Here is a 24084-nt window from a genome sequence, read left to right as displayed (position 1 = left end):
TTAATTCCAAGGGTCACAATCCATGCCAACTGTTTATTCTAGTAATAATATTTGGAATGCCACAATTGACTCTCACTGCTTCTGCATTGCGTGTTGGAAAAATAATTCTAATAATTAGTTCTTGGCCAAAAAACTACACCCACCCAAAGTTTACTTCATTCTCAAATATATATATATATATATATATATATATATATATATATATATATATATATATATATATATATATAAAAGGTTTTAAAATTTTAAATATCTATTTATTATTATATATTTATTAAAATTTTTTATTATATATAAAAATAAATTTTTTATATTAATATTAAAAAATATATAATTTTATCCTATATTTTAAAATTAATAATTTTATTTTTATCTAAACTTTTTCAATTTTAAAAAATAATTATTTTTTTATCTAGGTTTTTTTCTCTTCTTTCTATCGACCTTTTCTTTTTTTTTTTTATCATTAGTTGGTTCTTTTTTATTAACGATAGACAAAAAAAAATCTATAAATTTTATTTGTTGGTGAAATTATGAAAATTTTTATCTCTCTATTGATTGATGAAGGGGGATGAATCCTCCTCATCTATCACTATTTTTTTATTGACGGAATCAGATTTAGGAGGGATGAATTGGATAGAAGTGAACAAATCGGATTTTAAATCAAACTAATTAGTCACATGGCCGGCACTACAGAGTATGTATGGAGCTACAACTGTTTGTCAAAAGCAGGGTGACTTACATTCTTTATTTTCTAAAATAATTTAAAATGATAAAACAGGAATTTTACAAATAAAATAATTGTACGATGATACAAGAATTAACATCGAGACTATCAAAATTTTTGTCACGTCTTGAACGTTTTTATTTTAAAATCTTTACCAAGTCGTCATTGGCTCGTCTCCGACTACATGTGAATTCCGTCATTGACTGACAGCTTTCGCACCATCAATTGCCACGTAAGCATGACCCCACCAAATGATCATTTATTCAATGTGAAATTACGAAAACACAACCTCACTGGGACCAACATGGTCGGTAGCGCTTCATTTTAAAGACGTTTTGCGACTCTTCCACAAGTAGAAGCCGCCAAGGGAAGGGGAGGGGGGAGTCATTCATAAGTAAACGAAACACGTACTTGGCGGTATTCCTGACCATCGCCACCGAAGCCGCCACCGTCTGCGGTAAAGATCGAGTTCCATAAAACTTATGTATTAAATTATGTGCATGCATGTATGGATAATGTAAAGATATGCGTATTGGTTTATGCTTTTTGTTGCGTGGTAGAGCTGGTCCAAGGGAGCAAGACTGTCTTCTTATTGTTGGATTTTGATTAGAGAGGAAGAATAAGAAAAGGATTCCTTTTATTGGATTAAAGAAGAAACTCTAATGTTGTGTTTGTTTTCCTAGAAATTTGCAAGACAATGGAAATATAAGTAATGAATATGTTGAGTTGTGTGTTGTTTCGTCCACCTTTTAGGAAGCTTTCCGTTTTATTCAATGAGGCTAATGCGGTGATTTGTCTTAACCGGTGCTTAGGTTTTCACTCCTCTTTTCTAAGGAGATATTTACGAGATTTGAGATTTTATTTTGTTTTATTTCTTTGTCCAAACGTAAGAAACCATATTCTGTTTGGTTATCTGGGAAAAGAAAGCCATGATTTTCTGAGGAAAAAAATCGATATATGCAGGATTGTGTTATTTCATGGATATGAAATTTGTTGAACTGGTTTTATAATCTATATTTGTTTTTCCATCAAGTTCATTTGGTTGTCTCATGATTTTATTTTCAAAGCTTATAATATGTAGTTCGTGAAGCTGACTTAAAACTGGTCAATGATTTGAGATCTTGACGATAAAAGGTGTGATATGTTTTTTCACTGTTTTCTTTGTGTTTATAACTTGGTGTTAAAGAATCTAAAATGGATATCTGTTTAAAGTCATTGCCCTTGGTGTTTTTTTCTGTTTGCATTTTTTTTTTTCCTTTTATTGTGCAAGTGTTCTCATCTATATACAATTTTTGATCTAATCGCACACTTTCTTCGACTAGAAATGGAGAACATCAAAGCTCCATTCAGGGGTATCGCCAATGATTTTAGGGGAAGGGCTGCTTGTTACAAGCAAGATTGGATTGTTGGTATTCGCTCAGGACTCGGGTATTTATAATATTCTTGTTACATAATACTGACAAAAAATTCATACAAACAAATTCATTATTGTGGGGAGTCTGATCGGTGTAATATTTTTTCTTAAATTTATGTCAGGATATTGGCCCCCACAACTTACATCTTCTTTGCTTCTGCTCTTCCTGTCATTGCCTTCGGAGAGCAACTAAGTAGAGACACAGGTTCTCCTTTACATTCTTGGCACTGAAGCGGAATCCAATTGAAATAATTGTTGCCGTTTTTTTAATTTCTTATGCGTTAGTTAGTATCTGTGATGATTTTGAAAGAGTTGTCACTTCCATGTAGATGGAAGCTTGAGCACGGTGGGGACTTTAGCTTCCACTGCTATCTGTGGCATTATACATTCCATATTTGGAGGGCAACCCCTTTTGATACTAGGAGTTGCAGAGCCAACTGTTATAATGTACACTTATTTGTACAACTTTGCTAAGGGAAGGGAAGATTTGGGACAGAAACTATACCTGGCTTGGGCTGGATGGTAATATTATTAAATCATAGTCCAGTTTTAGTTGAAAACTGCATGGGTCATATAAACCTTCATTATTGTATCTTTTTAACAGGGTCTGTGTATGGACAGCTCTCATGCTGTTTGTTCTGGCAATATTCAATGCTTGTGCTCTTATCAATAGATTTACAAGGATTGCAGGCGAACTTTTTGGCATGCTGATTGCAGTTCTATTCATGCAAGAGGCTATCAAGGTAACTATTATGAAAAAAACCCGACGATCTTTGAGATACCTGTAATGTTTAATATCATACAATTTCTCAATCACAGGGTATGGTGAGCGAATTTCAAATACCTGAGGATCAAGACTCCAATTTGGAAAAGTATCAATTCCAGTGGCTCTATACGAATGGATTACTGGGGATCATATTCACTTTTGGTCTACTATACACTGCTTTAAAAAGCCGGAATGCAAGGCCTTGGTGGTATGGCACAGGTTTGTGAAGCAAATCTGAAGTACCCTGTATAATGTTTATTAGCTGAATATTTAAAATCCTGAGACTTTACCATGGCATATAGGTTGGTTCAGAAGTTTCACTGCAGACTATGGGGTTCCTTTAATGGTTGTAGTGTGGACAGCGTTGTCATTTACTGTACCAAGTAAGGTTCCATCTGGAGTACCCAGAAGGCTCTTTAGTCCTCTCCCTTGGGAATCTGCATCTTTGGATCACTGGACTGTGATCAGAGTAAGCTATGTTCCTGTGAATTAAAATATGCAAATTCGAAAATTTTAATGCTTACACATACTTAAACTGCAGGATATGGGGAAAGTCCCTCTGGCTTACATCTTTGCTGCCTTTGTTCCTGCTGTGATGATTGCCGGGCTTTACTTTTTTGACCATAGTGTTGCATCACAAATGGCACAACAAAAGGAGTTTAATCTTAAAAATCCGTCTGCATACCACTATGACATCCTGTTGCTGGGATTTATGGTATACACCACTAACATATGCATTTAATGTTCAGTTTTCTCATTTTGTTTTATTGACACTTCAAATAAATGTCTGCAGACATTGCTTTGTGGATTGATTGGGCTGCCGCCTTCAAATGGGGTCCTTCCACAATCTCCTATGCACACCAAGAGCCTCGCTGTGCTCAAAAGACAGGTTGGTTTTACAGAATGTAGAAAATTGTCTTAATATTGGCACAAAGCAGGACCAGAAACTTACTGAACTTAATCTGTTTTATAAAGTACATACGAAGGAAGATGGTGAAGAGTGCCAAGGAAAGTATAAAGCAGAAAGCTAGCAGTTCTGAAATTTATGGCAACATGCAAGCCGTGTTCATTGAAATGGACAGCAGTCACGTTGTAAGTCCTCTAGTAAAATGCTGCTTGAAGTCTATATCCCTTCCTCACATTTTACATTTTTGGCCTAATAAGCCCTCCACAATGTCCGTATCCTTTGCTGCAGACTGCAGTAGTTAAGGAGCTGGAGAACTTGAAGGAGGCAGTTATGCAAGGTGAATTGGAAGGAGAGAACAAAAAGGAAAAATTTGATCCAGAGAAGCACATCGATGCTTACCTGCCTGTCCGAGTTAATGAGCAGAGAGTGAGCAATTTTTTGCAGTCTCTCTTGGTGGCGGCAGCAGTGTGCGCCATGCCGGCTATTAAGCAAATTCCTACATCAGTTCTTTGGGGTTATTTTGCTTACATGTCCATTGACAGTCTCCCAGGAAACCAATTCTGGGAGAGGATGCTACTACTCTTCATTGCACCTAGCCGGCAATACAAGTAAGTCTTGCAGAGTTTTGTTTTTCTGCGAGCATTCCGTCTGAGAACAAATGTTTGGAAACTTGTTCTGGCACTACACAACTTAGTTGCTTATGGTTATCTTGTTTCTTCTGCGGCTGTGGTTCTTTCTTTGCAGGGTCTTGGAGAGTGCTCATGCATTGTTTGTAGAGTCAGTTCCATACAAATACATCGTCATATTTACTCTCTTCCAATTTGTGTATCTTCTGGTGTGTTTTGGTGTGACATGGATTCCTATAGCTGGAATCTTGTTCCCTTTGCCATTCTTCCTTCTCATCAGCATTCGGCAACATCTCCTTCCCAAGTTCTTTCCACCACATCATCTGCAGGAGCTGGATGCAGCTGAATATGATGAAATATCCGGCGATCCAAGACGTTCTCTCAGTCTCTCTTTCACGGTATGCAATTCCTAGAAATGAAACTTTAAAAAGTTATATCTATGAATTTGCAATGCTAAAATGAGATATGACATGTTTTCACAGGAAAAGGAAAAGTCTCATCCTGGAACAGAGGAAGGCAAAGTAGAATTTTCTGATGCTGAGATGTTAGATGAGCTAACAACTAGCAGAGGGGAGTTGAAGGTTAGAAATGTAAGCTTCAATGAAGATAGACAGAGTCAGGTAAAGATTAAGTTTGTCTTCTCTTTTTGATTTCTTTATCTGGAATTCTGTTTGTGTGTTACAAATGTACAAGGAAGTTTATAGATACATACTTATTGACCTTTTGCAATGTGTGTTTGCAGGTTCATCCAGCGGATGGTTCCAGTTCTTCTGAATAGACTAAGAGGTAGAAGATAGATGGAAGATAAGGAAAAAGCTGATGCAACAATACTGTTACAGATTAGAGGGAAGATAAGAAAAAGGTTTTGATCTTTGAAGGATGCCATTGTAAAAGCAGTAGAATTGGCATAAAATGGAGAGTTCAATGAATGGAGTGGAATAAAAGACATGTAAGAGCTGATTTGCGGGCCTCAGATACAGATTAGATGAACCCCATGATTAAGACCATCCCTTTGTACCCCTGTAAAGAGAGTTTCAGAAAATTTACATTCTCTTATAGTTCCAATACTTATTTTGTTAAGGAAAGTTGAAAATTGAGCTACGATCAATACCTAAAACTAGAGCTGCATATGAGCAAACCGAGCCCAAACAAGGCCCAACCCGTTTTTAGTGAGTTGAGGCCCAGATTCAGGTTCGCCGAGTTCACTAAACAAATGTCCATGTTTGACTTGTTTTACAATTTTAGTGTTCATGATTAACTTGCACTTAACCTAGGTTCATGTGTTCTAGCTCGGATTTGCTTTGATCAACTTCGAACTCACATTTCAGGCTCAATAGGCTCAATTGTATGATGTCATTTCAAAGTTATATTTATTAACAAAACTAAGTCATGTGAGCCGAGTAAGACACTTGTTTGGGTTCGGGCTTGAGTTCATTTTTGTTTATTCTCTCAAGCTCGTATTCAGGTTCAAACTTGTTATCTCATATTTGTGTTCGGATTCATTTGAACAAAACTCATTTCGAACCTGAACAAGTTCACTTTGAATCCAATCTTACCTAAGACTAGCAAGATGAATCAAAATATGCTCATATCTACTAAATTTTCATTATTCATGAGAAAGAGTCATAATGTGATACATTATTTTAGACCTAGTCGTGGTTCATGAACAGACAGTTTTGATTCGGAATCGTCAGTTCACGGTTCAAAAAAATAAGAACCTTGAACCGAAATTGTTGTCATACGGTTCGTAATCGGTTTAGAACTGACGGTTTCGGTTCATGGCCCCGGTTCAAAATTGACATTAAACTGTTGGTTATGATTCATGACCCTGATTTATTTTTTTAATTAATAATTATAATAATTAAAAATTAAAAAAAAAGCTTAAACTTAATTTTTCTATTAAACTTTTTATTTATCTTTTTAAGATTTGGAAGAATCAAAGTTTACATAGTTTTATTTACTATTTTTTTTAATGAATAAAATAAATTATATAATTAATTATGAAGGATAATGAAAAAAATAATAGATAATAAATAAAATTAATTATAGTGATAAATTCTATAATTAATTATGAAATTGTATAATAGAAAAATAATAATAATTAAATTATATAAATTAAAATTAGAATTGATAAAAATAAAAAGAGAATTTAATTAAATTTGAGATAATTTGATTAAAAGATTAAAAGAGTATTAAAAATTGAGAGAATAAGAAATGAGAAAGGAGCGAGTTGAAAGATTGAATAATATTTATAAGTAAATTTTTATATTAAAAAAATACCCAAACAGCCATATTTTAAACATTTGCAGCGACCCGGTCCTGCAAATGTTTTAAAACATTTGTATTTGCTCCGTTCATGTAAACTTTTTTAATTTAAAAAATAAAAAAACTAATTTTTGAATTTTTGAACCATTGGTTGATAAACTAGCCATGAACTGACAATTCTACAATTCAAAAATATTAAAATTGGAATCAAACTATTAAATCTGGTTTTGATTTCGGTTCCAGTTTTGACGGTTTCGATTCCAATTTTGACAATTCATGGGCCAAACCGGCCTGTGGCCAGGACTACATTATTTTAACTGGAGATCCTTTCTCATAGATAATAAAAATTATATTAGATATGAGCATATTTTTCCTTCCTTTTAGGAATTTGTAACTAGGTATGTGGCCAAATAGGATCTGCCGGTTGCTATAGACCCTCTCACTAATGTATCCCAGGTGTCGTGCTGAAAAGAGCAAAAGGGGTTTATCATATTGCACCAAATAAAAATCTTGTCAAATAAATATGTTAAATGAAAATAATGTATAAAAACTGGGCGTAAAAAAAAAAACAATGACACCTTCATGGTGGACTATGAGAGGGTTCCATTGTTTTGGGTTTAGATATTCTGCAACTTAATGGCTAATTTCGGGTTAAGGCCCAATCGAACTCTGGCCCTTTTAGCTAATCTCAAATGACAAATTTATCCCTATTTCACTTGTTTAATCTATTCCTTTTCCAGTCCGCCAAGTTACGTGCCCTCAACCCAACCGTCTTTATTAAATTCAGCAAAAGTACCTTTAAAAGGCAACCAAAAGCGCACAAATGGACTCCTCAACACATGCTCGCCAATGTGCTCCACGTGTTCAATCTTATCCACTTCTCCAGCTTCATCCCTGCACTCCTCCACGCATCGACAACGTGTACATTTCATCCCTTAAAACTACCAAAAATAGTCAAACCCAAATTGCATTTCCTCTAAATTCTGATCCAAAAAGCCTCCACTCTTAATTTTGATCTCCAGCTTGATAGAAACCAACTTTAATGGCCACCATTTTCACGGGTTCCTTGTCTACTCCAATCCGGGCTTCATCGGGCTTCCAGTCTAGAAGGCCCGACCCGGCCAGTAAAAGACATTCCTCCTCTGCCAACTGCCGGTCCCCGCTCTTCGGCCGGTCGTACGATTCCGATTACATAAACAATACGAACGAGGGTAAAAAACCTGAGAGTCCGGATGTGGATTCGAGCCGGGTGAGATCGAGGTTCGCACCTGGGTGCTTCACGGAGGACAAGGCGAAGCAGCTGCGGAGGAAGACGATGGAAGGTATTAATTTCCACGATGTAATGTACCACTCGGCGATCGCTTCTCGTTTGGCGTCGGATGCGTCGTTTTGGTCGGAGAAGTGATTGGTGCAGGTCGGGGCATTTTTATCGCATTTACCTTGGCTTGATAATTTGTCGAAATGAAAATTATAAAGCCGTTTTGTTTTTATTTACAATATTTCGGATTTTGTCGGGAAGTTGTAATTTGAGCTTGCGATAAATATGGATGGTTGGATGTCATTTGAATGCAAAAAATTTACCTCAATTACAGTGGTGCATTTACATAATTACAGTGAAATTTAAACATTAAACACAGTCATTCATTCATATGCTTCCCCCTGAATATTGCTAAGTCCAGATTTGATTCCATCACTGTTGGAAACTTTAATTAAAAAGAGGAACAGTTGCACTTACAATAAAATTAAGAAAAATAAATATGTAGATTAGATTTTAACATAAATAAATTAGTTTTATATAATATAAGTGTTTGATCTTTATATTTATATGTTTAATATATTTTTGATTTAGTGTTAAAGTACAAATCAGACCCAATTTTTTGGGCCAGCAATCCGGTTAGGCTACCCAATTGTCAGGGCTACTTGTAATGTCTTGTCTTGGGTTTATGTTGGGCTTAATTTTAACCGTTGGACTTGGAGCGCTTTGAATAAATTGATTATTTATCCCTATTTTTGTTAAATGATTTTATATTTTAAAATGTTTTCTTCCAAATTCCAACCCTATTTTAATATCCGTAAATAACAATACAAATATAGGTTTAATATGGAATTTTATTTTCCTTCTATCAAATTTAAGTAGGGTTTTTGGTTATACCTTTTTTCTTTTATAAATTTTATGACATCATTATATATATGAAAACTTTGTAATATGCCGAATATATTAGTGTTGGTTTGGTATGCTGCTTCCTGTCAGTTGCTGCACATGATACAAACATTATCTTAAAATATTATTGCCGACCCAAAATGAAAGAAATTTATAAATTTATTTGCAAAACCCTAATTGGCACATGGCTTGCTTTGGACAGAATCTGAATTATCTCTTTTTCTGTTGATTCCTGCCAGCTTCTAATAAAATCAAGGGTTTCATTTTAATTAATGTTAATGACAAAAACAGGCTTAAACACCAGCAGACAACTGCATGAACAGACTGCCGCCCATGCAACCATGTGGGTTTCAATGGATTGTCTTCAACCTTCACCAGAAAACACCCAATCTCATGATTAATAATTCCTTCCAATTCTCAGTCCATAATATGCAATTTACGTTTCCTTCTAAAACTTAATTTAATCTGCCCAAAATATTCCTCCTTCTAATCATGCTACTAATCACTCAATAATACAACCACAATTAATTATGATTCACTATTAATTTTTTGAAATAAATACATGTTTTATGTTCTAATTATAACATAATTTCCTCATAGAAACGATAAAATGATGACTTCTTAATTGAAATTACTCATAAATTAATTTTTTTTAACTTATTTATGTGAAAGAACATAACTAGAATTAAGATGTTTTGTGTTAGATTTATTCGGCTTGAACATGGTTTTTGGAGTTGGGATTAAATTTTGAAATATTTTTCTAATTATAAAGTTCCGCATAAGAAACTGAGCCTACATAGTTCCAGTGGCATTCATGTAGTTTTCCTAAAAACCAGTGGCTTTTTATTTACTAGAACACATAAAAGCTGTAGCTCACCTCCTGTTATTTCCACACTCACTCACTCACATATTCCATCTCCCTCCTCTTCTTTCTTTCTTCTTCTATATCGGAAGCCACAATGTACAAAATCACCGTCCTGCTACTACTTCTTCCTGCCACGTTTCACGTTGTCTTGTCAGGCACCACCGACGGTATGTTATTCTGCATTATTTGGTCCTTGTTATTACTTTCGTGGCTTTACTGTTTCCGTATAAACTGCAACATTGATAGTCAAATAATGGATTCTTTCTTTTGATTTTCAAAATTTTTTTATTTTTAAGTAGTTAATGCCAGTGCAGTTGTATATATATATCCATGTAGAAATATATGGTGTTCTTTGTTAAAAGTTTTGTCTTCTGGAGGTCTCTGGATGTTGAGGTCTCGGCAGAACAATAAATTCACTTCTCCTTTTAAGACCTCAAAAAAAATTTTCTAAAATAATGAAGAAAATTAAAAATAACAATAGCTTAAGAGATTGAGAGTAGAATATTTTAGCCACGTGAAAGCAGATGAATTTGCAGAGATCGAATTTTAGCTGGATAAATCACCTTCTCGAAATTTTGATGAATTAACTGCACGTAATATATTTTTAAATATTTAAATATGTGATCCTTCTCACCCTCATTCCGTTTGTCTAGTAGCAGCTGCTCATATCTACCAAAATTCTGCAGTAAATGTCAATTGACTCATGTGCTGGGTTGTTGGATGGCAATTAATATAAGGCGGAAAGATTTATTCCCACCCCCAGGATATTTTAAAATCTTAAAGTCTTATTTTTTCACTTTAAAAAATTTAAATATTCATCCATAAATAAATTTTTGTTAAAAATTTCACTTAACATTAAATATAAAACTGTTATTTAATAAAAAATTAAAAAATCTAAACTTTTATTACATTTTCCTCTTTCAATTTGAAAATCCTATAATTTCCTCCCTAAATTTTTTCAAAATTTGAAAAATGGTTATTTTCCCATAAGTTTTTTCTCTTTCGACAACTCACTATTTCTTACCATTGGCTGATTTTGCCTTCATTGGAGATGAAGATCCTCATCTCCGTCTCAGACATAGATGAAGACAAAGATGAAGAGTCTTCGTCTCGTCTGAGATGAAAACAATTCTTTTTCGTCTGAAATAGAGATGATAATCTTTGTTTTTGATGAAAGATGGAAGAAGAAGGCGATCGACCAATAGAGAAGAAGAAGGGAAGATTAGCCGATGGTTGGAAAAAAATTAATCGTTGGAGAGAAGGAGAGAAAGTCCTAGGAAAAAAAATTATTATTTTTTAAATTTTAAAGAAAAATTTGGGACGGGAGAGAATTGTGAGTTTTCAAATTGGGGGAGAGAATGTGATAAAAAATTAGTTTTTTTAAATTTTTTATTAAATAATGATTTTATTTTTTATTTTAACTAAATTCTTTAATAAAAATTTATTTATGGGTGGGTGTTTAGATTTTTAAATATTATAATATAAAATTTTGAAATCTCATTATGCTTTTGGATGAGCTGGCCTTTTGGCCTTAATATAATTCACATACAAACTTAAACAGATCTCAGCCCTACATGGTGGGGCATTCACGAAGTGCAATGACTACGATACCCCAAGAGGTCATTAAAAATTACCCAGAAGAAATGCCTAAAATAGAAAGTAAACGTAACATGCGAAGCCCTGTTTGCCTGTCAGAATCATATAACAAAAACATGTGATGGCACCGTGGCAATGACAGATTAGATTTTCTTTCTTATTTTGTTTCGTATTAATCCACCAAGCACATGCCAATATTTCTCGCATCAATAAATTATTAGAGAATAACTTTTTATTTATCGCTAATTATTAAACGGATTTTCTGGATGTCAGGTTTACTGCCAAATGGCAACTTCGAGTATGGACCAAAGCCATCACAAATGAAAGGCACGGTCGTGAAGGACCCAAATGCCATTCCCAACTGGAAGATTTCTGGGTTTGTTGAGTACATAAAATCAGGCCAAAAACAAGGCGACATGTTGCTGGTTGTCCCTGAAGGGGACTTCGCCGTTAGGCTCGGCAATGAGGCTTCAATCAAACAGAAGGTCAAGGTCACCAAGGACAAGTTTTACTCCATAACTTTCAGTGCAGCTCGCACTTGTGCACAGGAAGAGAAACTCAACATCTCCGTTTCCCCAACTTCCGAACCCAACGACTGGGGTATTCTGCCGATGCAAACTATGTATAGCAGCAATGGCTGGGATTCTTATTCATGGGGTTTCTTGGCCGAAGCCTCCGAAATTGAGATTTCTATTCATAACCCTGGTGTTGAAGAGGACCCCGCTTGCGGCCCACTAATTGATTCAGTTGCTTTGAAGGTTTTAAATACTCCCAAGCGTACTAGAGGTAAACAAGTTACAATAGAATTTCAGCTAAATTAGAATATCTTTTAATAAACAAAATTTTTGATAATGAAATAGTCTGATGATTTATTGTTTGTTATACGCAGAAAACATGTTGAAGAATGGAGATTTCGAAGAGGGTCCATATGTAATCCCCAAGACATCTTGGGGAGTTCTAATTCCACCTAACATTGAAGACGATCACGGCCCTCTTCCAGGATGGATAATTGAGTCTCTGAAAGCAGTGAAATACATAGATTCAGATCATTTCTCAGTTCCTGAAAGCAAACGAGCCATTGAGCTCGTGGCCGGAAAAGAGAGTGCTATTGCACAAGTTGTCAGAACCACCGTAGGCAAGAACTACAGCCTGTCATTTTCCCTAGGCGATGCCGGCAATTCATGTGCCGGGTCGATGGGAGTTGAGGCGTATGCAGGGTTGGATAACATTAAGGTCCCTTATGAATCTAGGGGCAAAGGAGGGTGGAAGAAAGCTGAGTTCAAATTTAAGGCTGTTTCAACAAGAACAAGAATTATGTTCTTGAGTACATATTACAACATGCAGAGTGACAATTCAGGATCATTGTGTGGGCCGGTGATTGATAATGTTAAATTGCTGGGTGTTCGCAGTAGAAGACGTGTGTGATTTGATGAGTTGAAAGTAAAAGGCTACTTGCTTGGCACTTAGAGATTGTCATGCGATGTTTTTACTTTGTAATGTAACAGAAACATGAGAGTTGATGAGTTTACAATGTTTTTATATAATGTGCCTATCCTTTTTAAAGTAATGTTTTCGGAATTATGAAGGATTCTAATGGGAAAATCTTTCATATTGAATAGTTAAGTAATGTTTGAAGGATCAGTAATTCAATACAATAATGAAACAACAAAAGTCAATTAAATCAAATAATATAGAATGAAAGTTTAACGGCAGTAATTTTTCACTTGTGCATGTAATTAGTTAGAAGGTATCAAACTAGATGTTTCAATTTCAAATTTCAACCTATATGAGATGGTCTGTATATCAAAGGTTTCAAGGTTTGCATTTGAGATTACAATTTTCGGTAAACCAGTCTAACTTGTTTTCAATCACAAGGTGTAAATTTAACAGGCATCAAGATCTATGTTGAGAGTCTGAAAAAGAAATTGAATGTGTAAAATTTGCACTTTAGTTTTACAAATTTTATATATGTTTTTGTATTCTTGACTCTGTCCTTGCATTGCATGATTCAGATTAGCTTAAAATATTACCTTTCTGGAGAGTTTCACTCTGTTTGTGAATTGGTTGGATTCCTTTTTGCAAAACTATGTCGACAAATTTCTGTCTATTTTCTCTCCTAAAAATAAAAAACATCGGTGATAATGAAAATAATAATAGCAATTTCATTCCTTTTTAGAAAACAAATAAGGTGTAAAGTATCTTGTCTAAGAGCAGCTTATTTAGTATCCTTTCTTAAAGAATCAAGATTGAAATGGGTTTCTTCCTACATCCCATATAATAATGTAGCATTATTGCCAACCAATGTCCTAAACTAAAGAAATAGCAAAGAGATTAATTAACTACATCAAGGACCAGCTTTCGTGACTTCAGAACTGACCATTTCAAGCGCCGGTAGTAACCTGCTTGAAGAAGGGCGAGTGACAGCACAAATATCCATTTAAATCCCATCTGCAAGTTTTTAAAGCCACATGAAATTAGAGTTACATAGAGGTCTTTAAAATACAATCATAGACTCCTCATCTCAACTCCCAACTGAAATAGTATTGTAGTTACAATATTATCAAATCAAAAGATATGCAACACCACTCAAGATGAATCACTATTTTCATTGAGGATATCTCACATTCAAAGGTTAGAGCCAAAATATAGGTTATTAGCACATATCTTGGAGCAATTACACTAAAAATCATCACGACCATATACGCCGAAGCATCTTATAGATAAAACACTAGCAAGCACCTCAAACATTTTGTAAAACGTCTCTAATTGATATTTGAAATGGCCGCGTTGTTTCACAGACATCTTTTAAGGCTTTCTCTTTCATTCTAAGATAATTAAGTGCATAGGGTAAAAAATTACCAGTTTTCTCTCTTCCATTTCCGGCTCAGCAGCCCATGTCAAAAATGTCACAACATCTTTCCCCATCTGTGCCAACATTGTGAAAGGAACACGATGATTTACACTTTCTAGTTTCTAGAGATCTGCAAGATACAATGGAAAGACTTAGGTGATTACCTGTGACTCTGTTGCTGGGGTACCATCTTCATATTCAACAGCACCGTCATTAAGCATCTTGGGCATTGCTATTGCCCCACCAGGAAAGTAAGGATTATAGTGCAGCCCTTCTCGAATCTACAACCACAATTTGAAAACAGAACAAGAGATACACATTTATACCTTTAAAACCAAAGTAAATGCTTAAATAATGAGTGTATCTCAGAATGAACTATCACTTAAAGTTTGAAAATTCAGTAGACAATTTTTCATATTGAAAAACTTAAATAAAAATGTTTTACAAATGGTTAGCAAACAGAATTGTTTTATCAGTTTTCTCAGCATTCAAGTTCTGAACTTTTTTCTTTTAATTCAGAGTTTACAAGGAAAATTTTCTTCTCCTTTGATTCTCCTAATTGTAGAAGCCAAGATTCCAAATTTTCAATACATTTTCAGCATGACATAACATTTTTTACTTCCTCAAGGAATTTCCAGAGGCCAAAAAATTCAACAAATTTAGTGTTAGCAAGATAATCATTTGAAAATCTAAACATAATCATCACTTTAAAAATAAACAAAGGACTAAAACTGAAAGATCAGGATTTTCATTAGCCAGTGAATCTTCTTACTAACTGTAACTATGATAAAATGTTATAGTTTCTATTTGTTGACAAATTGTTTGCAAGCTGGGAAGCAGAAAATACCGTGACACCAGCTGGAGGATCACAATATCCAGTTAAAAGTGCAAACACATAGTTCTGGCCATTATGACGGGCCTGAAAAGACATGGTGTTAGATACAGGGACAAATGATAGCCTCATTTCCAGTCATAAATGCAGTGAACTGTAAATACCTTTGTGATGAGACTTAAATCAGGAGGATATGCTCCTCCATTAGCAAACCTGGCTGCTTGTTCATTTGCATATGGTTGAGGAAAACGATCACTTAGCTTGCCAGGTCTTGTAAACATCTCACCTTCATCATTAGGCCCATCTACCACTTCAATTTCAGCTGCCATGGCCTTTGTCTCTTCTTCAGTGTACGCCACACCCACAAGATCACGAAATGATACCAACGACATAGAGTGGCAAGATGCACAAACTTGCTGGTAGACTTGGTGACCCCTACGGATCCTGCCCATATATGGTTGACATTACTTATCAAGTAAAATTTGCATTGTAAAATAAAAAGTTTATTATGCTACTTCATCAGAACATCAGAATTCACAAAACAACAATCACATAAATGTGCTAACGAAGCAACAAGAAAACCGAAATTCAACGAACATCTACACAAGGCTAGAAACTATAATAAATTTTCCTTCTTCTGAAAGCTGGCAGAAGCATAGAGCATTCCTTTGAAGTTTTGACAGGTCAATAGAGTTGGAGAGGCCTCTGAATTTATATCAGTTTTATCAGTCCCAACAGATTGGCAGAAACAAAATGATCAACTTACGAAGCATGGTCATATGAACTGAGGATGCCGTTGTGAGGCCATGGATAGTTAGGGCATGCCAAGCCATGTTCAGCCTCGTCAGAATATGCTACAGTTGCACAGCTCAAAAGTCCCGAAACACTAGCTCCAAGGAGTGCAAGCATCCTTAAAGAATTCATCCCACCAGATCCAAATCTGTCTTGATCCTGCTTTGCAAACATGTTGGACAGTGCTGGAAGGATCTGCGATTGAATTATAGAAAGATTATTTGAAACAAAAATTGATTTTTTTTTTACCAGATTAAAAAAAGACACAGAACCATAATGCAATATGATATGAATCAATAACACAAACTGAGTTACAAAATTTAAAAAAAAAATATTGAAGTCAAAATTTGCCTTTGAAAAAGAAAAAGATAATACAGTGGAACTATCTCAAATCATTGAGGTGTCAAGTTTTCCAATAATATAATGAGTTTGCATGAACCAAGGGATATCCTTAGTAACACAAACAAATAATACAAAAGTGCAAATAAAAAATCAGTTTGTAATTTCACTTAGCATTTGACACATCTGATTAGCATTGATAGCATAAACAAAAAAAGAGTTCTTCAAGTTCTAGTTACCTTTCTGATCAAAAAACAAGAAAGCAACAAAAGCTCTTCTAAATTGCAATACATATAAAATTTTCACAACAAAATTATTTGATTTCGCATTTGCTTCTACTGCACAATGCATATTCAAATCTCATGTTTCCAAAATTTGGTTAAAAATTTTAAGCAACACTATTCTCAGAATAAGCTGATTTTGGAAAAACTGATGTGTGCCTGTCATGTAAGTTAGCACATCGTCCACATCAACATAAATGTAAATCGGTCAGCAAAAAACTTTGAAAATATTATATTACTCGAAAAATTTCAATTTCTTAACTCCTCTCAATAGTTTCCTTTAATCATTACTTAAAAGCACAAACCTGCGTAATTTTATTAGACAGCAACAATAACTAGAACACTGCAAAAACAAACAGTAAAATTCTAAAAGATGAAAATAAAAATAAAGTAATAAAAATCAGTACCTTAACATCGTCACCATTCTGACGAGAGAGATTCGAAATGAACCGACTGAACCTTCCATATCCTAGTGATCATTATAAATATCATTCAATTTATGAAAGGAAACTTGATTAGCTAATAAAATATAATTAAAAAAAAAAAAAAGATCAACTGACCTTCGGTTCCCATCTTTATCTTCCTAGCTATACCTGTGATTAGAATGAAGTTTGAGGTTAAAATTCGACAAAATAAATGAATGAATAAATAATAATGTGTTATAAGGAGAGGAAGTCAGAGTACTCATGGTTTCGTGAAGAACTGGCGGTGAGATGAAACGGCAATGCAGGCGTGTAACGAAAATTGAAGAGTAAACTGAGGAACCCGGGGGAAACTAAGATGGAGGGGAGAAAGACAAGTGGCGGCGACACGTGCATGGGTGCATCACCGTTCAAAGTGGGTTGGCTCAGAATTGGTAGGGTCACGTAGTGGGCCCGTATTTTCATTTTCTCGGAATCGACGAGTTTGTTGGGCCGTTGGGAATTTTGAAGTTATTATCTTTAACCCAAAGTTTAGGGGAATCATATATTTCCTACTTGAATAAATCTTGTTCTCATTCTATGTTTTTTTTATTTCGATCGTTTATTTTTTTACCACTGTAGATGAGATTTCTTCTCTTTAACTTATTTGCGCAATTTAAAATCTTGTATAAAATAAGTTATGATAGGTATGTCGAGAATTTAATAATAGACATTAATATTTTTACAGTGATACAAAATAGATATAAAAGATAAATTAAATATAAAATGATTTTTTTATATAGTTTGATTTGTTATTCAAAAATTTACATTCACTGTTACGTAGCTTTGAAAAAATATGTTGATAGAATATATGAATATAAAAATTATAATGAAATGTATGTTAAAGAGAATATCGGGATTTTATGGGAACCTCCTCCGTGGGGTTAAGAAGTAATGGACTAAAAGACTTATTCCCACCTAAGGTTAAGTGCGTTTCCAAACTCTCATTTGTAAAATTTTAAAAACCAAAACACTTATTCATCATCCAACGTTTATTAAAATTTTTGTGAGAATTAAGAGTAAAAAAGTCATTTAATTAGTAATATTAAAAAATATAAAAATTTATATATTTTTTTTTGATTTAAAAAATCAATAATTTTTTTATAAATTAAATTTTGAAAAGTTATTTTTTTTTAGGGTTTCAAAATCTTCTTTTCATTCTCTAGCTCTAATTAAGTTATATTTTTTCTTTATCTCTGACGATAAAAAATAATACCTCTCTTTCTCTTTCCAGTGACCAAAGCTCTCTCTCCAATAAAGGCTTTTTTATTATTTGTATATATAATTTTATAATTAAATATAATAATAATAATAATAATTTATTCTTAAAATATTTTAAATAATTTATATTTGTAGTGATTTCTTATTTTTGACAAATTATTGAATGTGGTCTGTTAGCCAGCCCAAGTACTTTTTGCTTATGTGGTAAATTGTCATTTCATGATCCGCTCAAAGAAACAAACTTGAGCGTACAAAGTGAAAACCACAGACGGTCAGTCGCACGTGCTAAGTCAATCCCCACTCACATCACAGTTATTGAGAGGCATCTTCCGCAGCCACCCCTAAAATTTTCTCCATTTATTTCACATTTAGTTTCCAAGTCCTACCTGGGAATTTAAAAAGAAAGTCTAGAGAGAGTAACGGTGTCGTTTTCATCTATCTATAACGCAGAGGCGACCTGAGATCAATACCAACAAAAACTTCAAACGGCGACGATGTGGAGAAGAATCTGCTCTTCACACCTCAAAACCCTAGCACTTGCTCATGCTCAATCTTTCTGTCGATCTGCCTCTGTTGCTCCTTCAATCGCTCTCTCCGCTAATCGATCCCTCGTTTCTCCCCCACTCTTCGCCGTTCGCCTCCTCTCCTCCCAACCAGGTAGTCGAAACCCAAAGATCTTTACTTTTATGTATTCATTTCTGTATTTATTTCTGCATTTATGGGGATATGTATTTAAACATGCGTGTATTGTGTTTAAGTTTTATCTCTTCGTGTCTTCGAGATTGGTTTGGAGTTCTATGGTTATGTGGTGGATAATGTTGTGTGAAATTGGCATTGAGTAAATCTGTGGATTTATTTATATATGTAAATTTTGTTTCTACGAAATTGATGTAGATTTCAAGTGGATGGCTTATTTGCGTATGGTTTTCTGTTAATGAGTACGAATATGATTAAGTGAATGAAAGAGAGTGTGTGTCTGGGAATACCGTGGTCTGTTGATTGGAGAAGAAAAATGTTGAAATGTTGATCTAGGCTTTTGTTTGTCTGAATGATGTTTAATGAGTGGCTATGTGCGTGTTTTATATGTCGGGAAAAAAAAAAAAGATCAATATGTGATGCCGTTGTTTGGTTTGTAACAGAGACGTCTGTGAAGAAGAAGGTTGAGGATGTTATGCCTATTGCTACCGGACATGAGCGGGAGGAACTCGAGGCTGAACTTGAGGTAATTTTTGTTTAAAATTTTGTTTTGGGTCAAAAGATTTTCTTTTGAATGCTGTTTGGTTTAGTGGAAGATGTTATATATTAATTGTTTTTTCCCTTTTGGTTTACTGCAATGGAAATGTTACATATGTGTAGCTGATTGGGGTTGATATGCCTATTCAAGTTGAGGCTTCTGTTTTGTGGTTCAATCTAATGAAACAGTTGTTCTGCATATGTTATAATGCACTTTTCTGATGAAAAGAATTTTAAAATGAATTTGTCTGTCAGTTTTAATTTCTTATAACGGTCCTCTTTTTTTCCTTCTCATATCTTATAAGCATTTTGGTTTCTGTCTTAGATGCATTTTGGCAGTTGATTGATAATCTGATTTTGGGTTCTATTTTCTGCAGGGAAGGGATGTTCTTGAGATAAACCACCCTGTTGGACCGTTTGGCACGAAGGTAAATGTCCTTTGATGTTTTATTACATTGTTCATAGATGTATTGCAAAATAGTTTCACCTGTAGTGACCAACTGATGCGGTCATTCAGATTTCTTATGGAAGATTCTCAATCAAAATATCTGTTAATGTTTTATATTAACTCAAAATGAGGATGTTTTTCTTGGAAATGTTGAGATATTGTTGAATTGCTTGTTTAATTTTCTAGTGTTCGTTCAGTGCCAGATTTGTTCCTTGTGTTGCCTCAGCATTTATGTTTTTTTGGTAATTTGTTTGGGGATGAGGATAAAAGATGTCTAAAATGCAACTTTTTATGTTAACTCATTAATATTTAAGAGCTGCAGTTCCATTGCACCAAAATGATTAGTATGTTTCTCTAAAAGAGAAAATCTATCGGATGCTGTATGTTTTCCACATCTATAAGAAGACCCTTTTGAATGAAATTAAATATATATATATTCTTTGTGGAGGGGTTTGGTTCTATTATTTTTGTTTTTTACTTACTTTTGGTGTAGTCTCTGTACTTTCAATCGACTCTCTCTCTCTTTTATAAGAGGAGAAACTAGATTCCACTACCCATTTCCCTTTGAATGGTTTGAAAAATCATTGAGTTAGATATACACTGTATTGGTTGTTGTTGAAATCTGTAAGTTTGAGATAGAAACTTGAGCAGTCTGATATAAATAATGGTTTCTAGTGTTTTATCTTTTTTTTGAACAATGGACAAAATTAAAATATAATTCATGCAAGTGAGCTAAATCTGGATGGTGATGGGCCTTCTATTCGTTTTCTTTTGAAAGAATGCTTGTTGATAGGTCTTGGTTAGACAGTGGAACTGGCCTACAGGGTGGTGATAAATTCTGTCATCAGGAACTTAAATTTGGATGAGAGAAACTTACATGCAATTTCTTTTGAATTGAATGGATGACCTAACTAACCTTTACAGTTTAATACAATTAAGAAGTCTGAACCAGTTTATTTCTTTGGGAAAGTTTTAAATATATCCATGCTAAGCCAGTTGTGGTATATTTTCATTTGTAAATTGATGCAAAGTGGTTGACTTTGGTTTACACTTAGATGTCAAAAGTCTGACATATGTATACTTGTCTCATTTGACTTGCTTGTAGGAAGCACCTGCTGTTGTCAAATCATACTATGACAAGAGAATAGTCGGCTGCCCTGGAGGTGAAGGCGGTAGGTTTTTTAAATATACAAAATGTTTCCTTTTCTCACGACTTTGAATGGATGCCGTTTATTGATTTGGGCAAAGAATTACAAAAAGGGAGTTATTTAATAATGTTCATTTATAATGATTTGCCTTTTTTTCTTTCTTTTTTGCAGAAGATGAGCATGATGTTGTCTGGTTTTGGCTGGAGAAAGGCAAGCCACATGAATGCCCAGTCTGCACACAGTACTTTGTGGTAAGCGAAGGATCAAACTTTAGTTGCAGACTGTTAAACTAGAAAGGCCTGTCTGTCAAACTATATCTTTTGTAGGAATTGAAGTCCTGTGGTGGACTATGTTCCCTGCCAAGCCATGGGCCAAAATTTATGTGATTGACCCACAACTCTGCATGCATCATACTTTTATATTCTTTGTGCTCATCCCAAATTGGTATAATCAAAAATTTTGAGTTTGCTTGTATTACTCAGGTTTCCTGGGATGAAATACACCTCTGATCCCAAAAATCAAAGAGAATTCTTTGGGTTTATTGAATTGGGCTAGGCTGAAACTAGGCAACAAATATGGCATCTTAAGTCATTGGTAGATGTCTTAGCAAATTAAATTTTGAAGACAAGAATCAAGACATGAGAATTCATTTAAATATACTGTATAATACTCAATTGAGATTTTTTTGATGGTTAAGATTTCATTTGTTGGGCCTAGATGGGACTGAGTTAGGTCTTTGATTTCTATGAGTTGTGATGTCATGGAAAGAAATCAACCTTTCATTGGTTTTGCTAAAATGGAATAGCATAAATGAATTTAAGAGGCTTTCATAACTTTTTGTCTTCCTTAAACCATCCGTTTTTTCGCATGATCCCTTATATTTGCCTACTAATTTATTTTTGATTGACAGCTGGAAGTGGTAGGCCCCGGAGGGCCACCAGATGGGCATGGAGATGATGATCACCATCACTGATTGCATCTGTTGATTTTCGTATTGGAATAAAAATTCAGGGGGCGATGAGGCAATTTCCAATATAGGCTGGAGCTTCAAAAGTTGAAAAGCTTTTGTATTGTTTGTTTTGGATTGGTCCCTAATTCTTATGGCTGTTACTTTCCCAAAGATCGGGATGGTATAATTTTTGTGGTTTGTTAGACACAGGTCAGTTGTCTGTTGGAACTATGGATCTTATTAGGTTTTCCTTTAATGCATTGCCAAATAATGATGGCTACATTTCAATTCTTTTCTGAGACACCTTGATGCTAGTTTTAAAAAATCTCTTTATTGTGTTTATCATCTTGGATTACTGTGTTCTAACCCCCTGCGTTGCTTCAAGCTTTTTCTTTTGATTCAGCTCAAAGATGTCAAGAATATGAATTGCTGGCTAACAAAGTCCATCATGTTTTATGTTGCCAAATGTTGGCACATTTGTAATGAGAATTTCTCAAGAGCTTTATTAGCCTTGAGAATATTCGGAGAAGCACTAGAAAGGCTGTTGTACTTTTCCCAGGGGACATGGACATCTTTCTCAAAACCACATTTACATTCCAACTAATAATTCTTGACGTTTTGAAAATCATATGTTCACCGTTTGGGAAATCAGAAATTGAGAATTCTTCATTAAGAGAAAATTATCTAATCCTTTTCTTCCAAGAACATTATAAACCAAACACCTCAAACAAATCTATCAATTTTCACTGTTTAAATGTGTATTTTGGGAACAAAATTGAGATTATTAAAGGATTCAATGTAATAATATATACAGTGATGATGGGTGCCAAGAAAAGAAAAGAAGAATAAAATTGATTGTGATTCCACTGGGATTAATAGTTATGGAATAAGATAGATTGCATGAAATGATAGGAACTCTCTTTTCTTCCTTTCACTTGAACAGAATCCAACCTTTTACTTTGTCACATTTATCACTGGTAGAATTGGCTATAATCATTATAAAACCATAAGGAAAAGAAAACTTTCAATGGTCCAAAATTTGCCTTAATTTTCTTCCCCTCTTGGTGGAGATTTCACTTTTTCCTTCCAAATGGGTGTAATATTATCAAATATTACTATATATATTCTTAAATGATATTTACAATAATAATTGCTAACGATAAAACTATGCGTACTCATTTTGAATATATAAATAGACATATATTTGTATGTGTTTCATACGGTTGAGTGATTTTAAATTAAGTATAACATAACAACTAATCACATGATGATATCTAAATATATACCTATTTGTGTATTTAAAATAGATATACATAGTATTACTCAATCGCTAAATACTAAATACATTTATAATAAATACCAATAATGATGTGTCATCATGAATATTATTTTATCGTTAATTCAAAAATCAATCAATCATATACAATATTATTAGTATCTTAATTAAAATTTATTATATGGAGCAAATCTGATTGTATTATATAATGTCATATCATCAAAATATGAATTCTGATATCAATATATTCTATCCAATCTACCATATCCCACAATTTCCACAAACCTAGCTAATTCCTTGTTCAACTGTCAAACTATGTACTTGTCTAATCAACATTTTATCGACTAGATAAATTAGAAGATGCAAGTAAGATATGGGGAACCCTAGCTATTTTGATCTTATTGAAGCTGCATTAATATGGTTCACAAATGTCTTCTCAACCCAAGAGCACAATCCATCTTTTCCGGCTAGGCAAATATATTATGCCTACACTTTATTCACAATGTTTCTATATAAGCTATTGTTCTTGATGTCCCTTAACCCTAATTTCATAGACTTCAGTTTAGATATAAATATATATATTTTTAACAATTGCGGGAGCCAGCTTTGCAAATATGCATGCATGGCTGAGTAGCACTACTTGAATTTCTACTATTTTAATAATCTTAAAAATTACAACTTGTTTGCATTAGAAATTCTACAAAAAAAAAAAAAAAATCGAAATTCACTTTGGTTTATAAATGTTAAGGAAATTTTTATAATCTGAAATACAAGATTAGTGCAAGTCAGCATATTATTGTCTCACGTTATTGAGCTCAGAAACCCATTTGTTAGTTAATTTAAGATTGATTCTTGGGCAGGATGATGAGTGGAATTGACAATCAGAAAGGCATCGTTTAATTAAAACCCTCCACAGACGAGGGAAACAA

At 34.1% G+C, this 24084-nt stretch overlaps 5 protein-coding genes across 5 annotated transcripts; 4 read left to right on the top strand and 1 right to left on the bottom strand.

Annotated features, from left to right (window-relative positions):
- The first annotated feature begins 1060 nt into the window (after positions 1–1060).
- On the top strand, positions 1061–5504 carry LOC123211187 (boron transporter 4). The gene is made up of 14 exons (XM_044629742.1): positions 1061–1181; positions 2047–2152; positions 2261–2343; positions 2468–2660; positions 2743–2881; positions 2958–3123; positions 3207–3373; positions 3446–3619; positions 3698–3793; positions 3880–3996; positions 4100–4419; positions 4556–4835; positions 4920–5057; positions 5180–5504. Exons 2-14 carry the CDS (start codon positions 2049–2051, stop codon positions 5213–5215), a joined length of 2013 nt encoding a protein of 670 aa, XP_044485677.1. The 5' UTR covers positions 1061–1181; positions 2047–2048; the 3' UTR covers positions 5216–5504.
- Positions 5505–7556: 2052 nt separating this feature from the next.
- LOC123211190 lies at positions 7557–8288 on the top strand. Its single transcript, XM_044629745.1, has one exon. The coding sequence runs from the start codon at positions 7745–7747 to the stop codon at positions 8105–8107; it is 363 nt and encodes a 120-aa protein (XP_044485680.1). The 5' UTR covers positions 7557–7744; the 3' UTR covers positions 8108–8288.
- A 1471-nt stretch (positions 8289–9759) lies between these two features.
- LOC123211188 lies at positions 9760–12891 on the top strand. Its single transcript, XM_044629743.1, has 3 exons — positions 9760–9895; positions 11598–12110; positions 12214–12891. The coding sequence occupies exons 1-3, from the start codon at positions 9823–9825 to the stop codon at positions 12747–12749; spliced, it is 1122 nt and encodes a 373-aa protein (XP_044485678.1). The 5' UTR covers positions 9760–9822; the 3' UTR covers positions 12750–12891.
- Positions 12892–13466: 575 nt separating this feature from the next.
- On the bottom strand, positions 13467–17229 carry LOC123211189 (cytochrome c1-2, heme protein, mitochondrial-like). The gene is made up of 9 exons (XM_044629744.1): positions 17104–17229; positions 16980–17012; positions 16827–16888; positions 15774–15994; positions 15172–15451; positions 15023–15094; positions 14340–14456; positions 14184–14249; positions 13467–13772 (listed from the first exon to the last, which is right to left on the bottom strand). The coding sequence occupies exons 1-9, from the start codon at positions 17105–17107 to the stop codon at positions 13656–13658; spliced, it is 972 nt and encodes a 323-aa protein (XP_044485679.1). The 5' UTR covers positions 17108–17229; the 3' UTR covers positions 13467–13655.
- A 1226-nt stretch (positions 17230–18455) lies between these two features.
- Positions 18456–22167, top strand: LOC123209975 (cytochrome c oxidase subunit 5b-1, mitochondrial-like). Its single transcript, XM_044628089.1, has 6 exons — positions 18456–18758; positions 19241–19323; positions 19712–19762; positions 20888–20954; positions 21102–21181; positions 21841–22167. The coding sequence occupies exons 1-6, from the start codon at positions 18596–18598 to the stop codon at positions 21901–21903; spliced, it is 507 nt and encodes a 168-aa protein (XP_044484024.1). The 5' UTR covers positions 18456–18595; the 3' UTR covers positions 21904–22167.
- Positions 22168–24084: the final 1917 nt, after the last annotated feature.

The sequence above is a fragment of the Mangifera indica genome, chromosome 3, assembly GCF_011075055.1.
Source record: "Mangifera indica cultivar Alphonso chromosome 3, CATAS_Mindica_2.1, whole genome shotgun sequence".
NCBI classification, from domain to species: domain Eukaryota; kingdom Viridiplantae; phylum Streptophyta; class Magnoliopsida; order Sapindales; family Anacardiaceae; genus Mangifera; species Mangifera indica.
This window is presented reverse-complemented; position numbering and strand designations above follow the sequence as displayed.

Excerpts from the sequence above, each read along its gene's own strand:
- LOC123211189 (XM_044629744.1), bottom strand. Across the intron at positions 16,889-16,979 it reads GATAAAGATGGGAACCGAAG|GATATGGAAGGTTCAGTCGG; the intron begins GTCAGTTGATCT and ends AATGATCACTAG. Across the intron at positions 13,773-14,183 it reads AAATGGAAGAGAGAAAACTG|ATGGGATTTAAATGGATATT; the intron begins GTAATTTTTTAC and ends AAAAACTTGCAG.
- LOC123211190 (XM_044629745.1), top strand. The coding sequence starts at position 7,745 with ATGGCCACCATTTTCACGGGTTCCTTGTCTACTCCAATCCGGGCTTCA.
- LOC123211188 (XM_044629743.1), top strand. The coding sequence starts at position 9,823 with ATGTACAAAATCACCGTCCTGCTACTACTTCTTCCTGCCACGTTTCAC. Across the intron at positions 9,896-11,597 it reads CTTGTCAGGCACCACCGACG|GTTTACTGCCAAATGGCAAC; the intron begins GTATGTTATTCT and ends TCTGGATGTCAG. Across the intron at positions 12,111-12,213 it reads TACTCCCAAGCGTACTAGAG|AAAACATGTTGAAGAATGGA; the intron begins GTAAACAAGTTA and ends TGTTATACGCAG.
- LOC123211187 (XM_044629742.1), top strand. The coding sequence starts at position 2,049 with ATGGAGAACATCAAAGCTCCATTCAGGGGTATCGCCAATGATTTTAGG. Across the intron at positions 3,374-3,445 it reads ATCACTGGACTGTGATCAGA|GATATGGGGAAAGTCCCTCT; the intron begins GTAAGCTATGTT and ends CTTAAACTGCAG. Across the intron at positions 3,794-3,879 it reads TCGCTGTGCTCAAAAGACAG|TACATACGAAGGAAGATGGT; the intron begins GTTGGTTTTACA and ends TGTTTTATAAAG.
- LOC123209975 (XM_044628089.1), top strand. The coding sequence starts at position 18,596 with ATGTGGAGAAGAATCTGCTCTTCACACCTCAAAACCCTAGCACTTGCT. Across the intron at positions 19,324-19,711 it reads AACTCGAGGCTGAACTTGAG|GGAAGGGATGTTCTTGAGAT; the intron begins GTAATTTTTGTT and ends TATTTTCTGCAG. Across the intron at positions 19,763-20,887 it reads TTGGACCGTTTGGCACGAAG|GAAGCACCTGCTGTTGTCAA; the intron begins GTAAATGTCCTT and ends ACTTGCTTGTAG.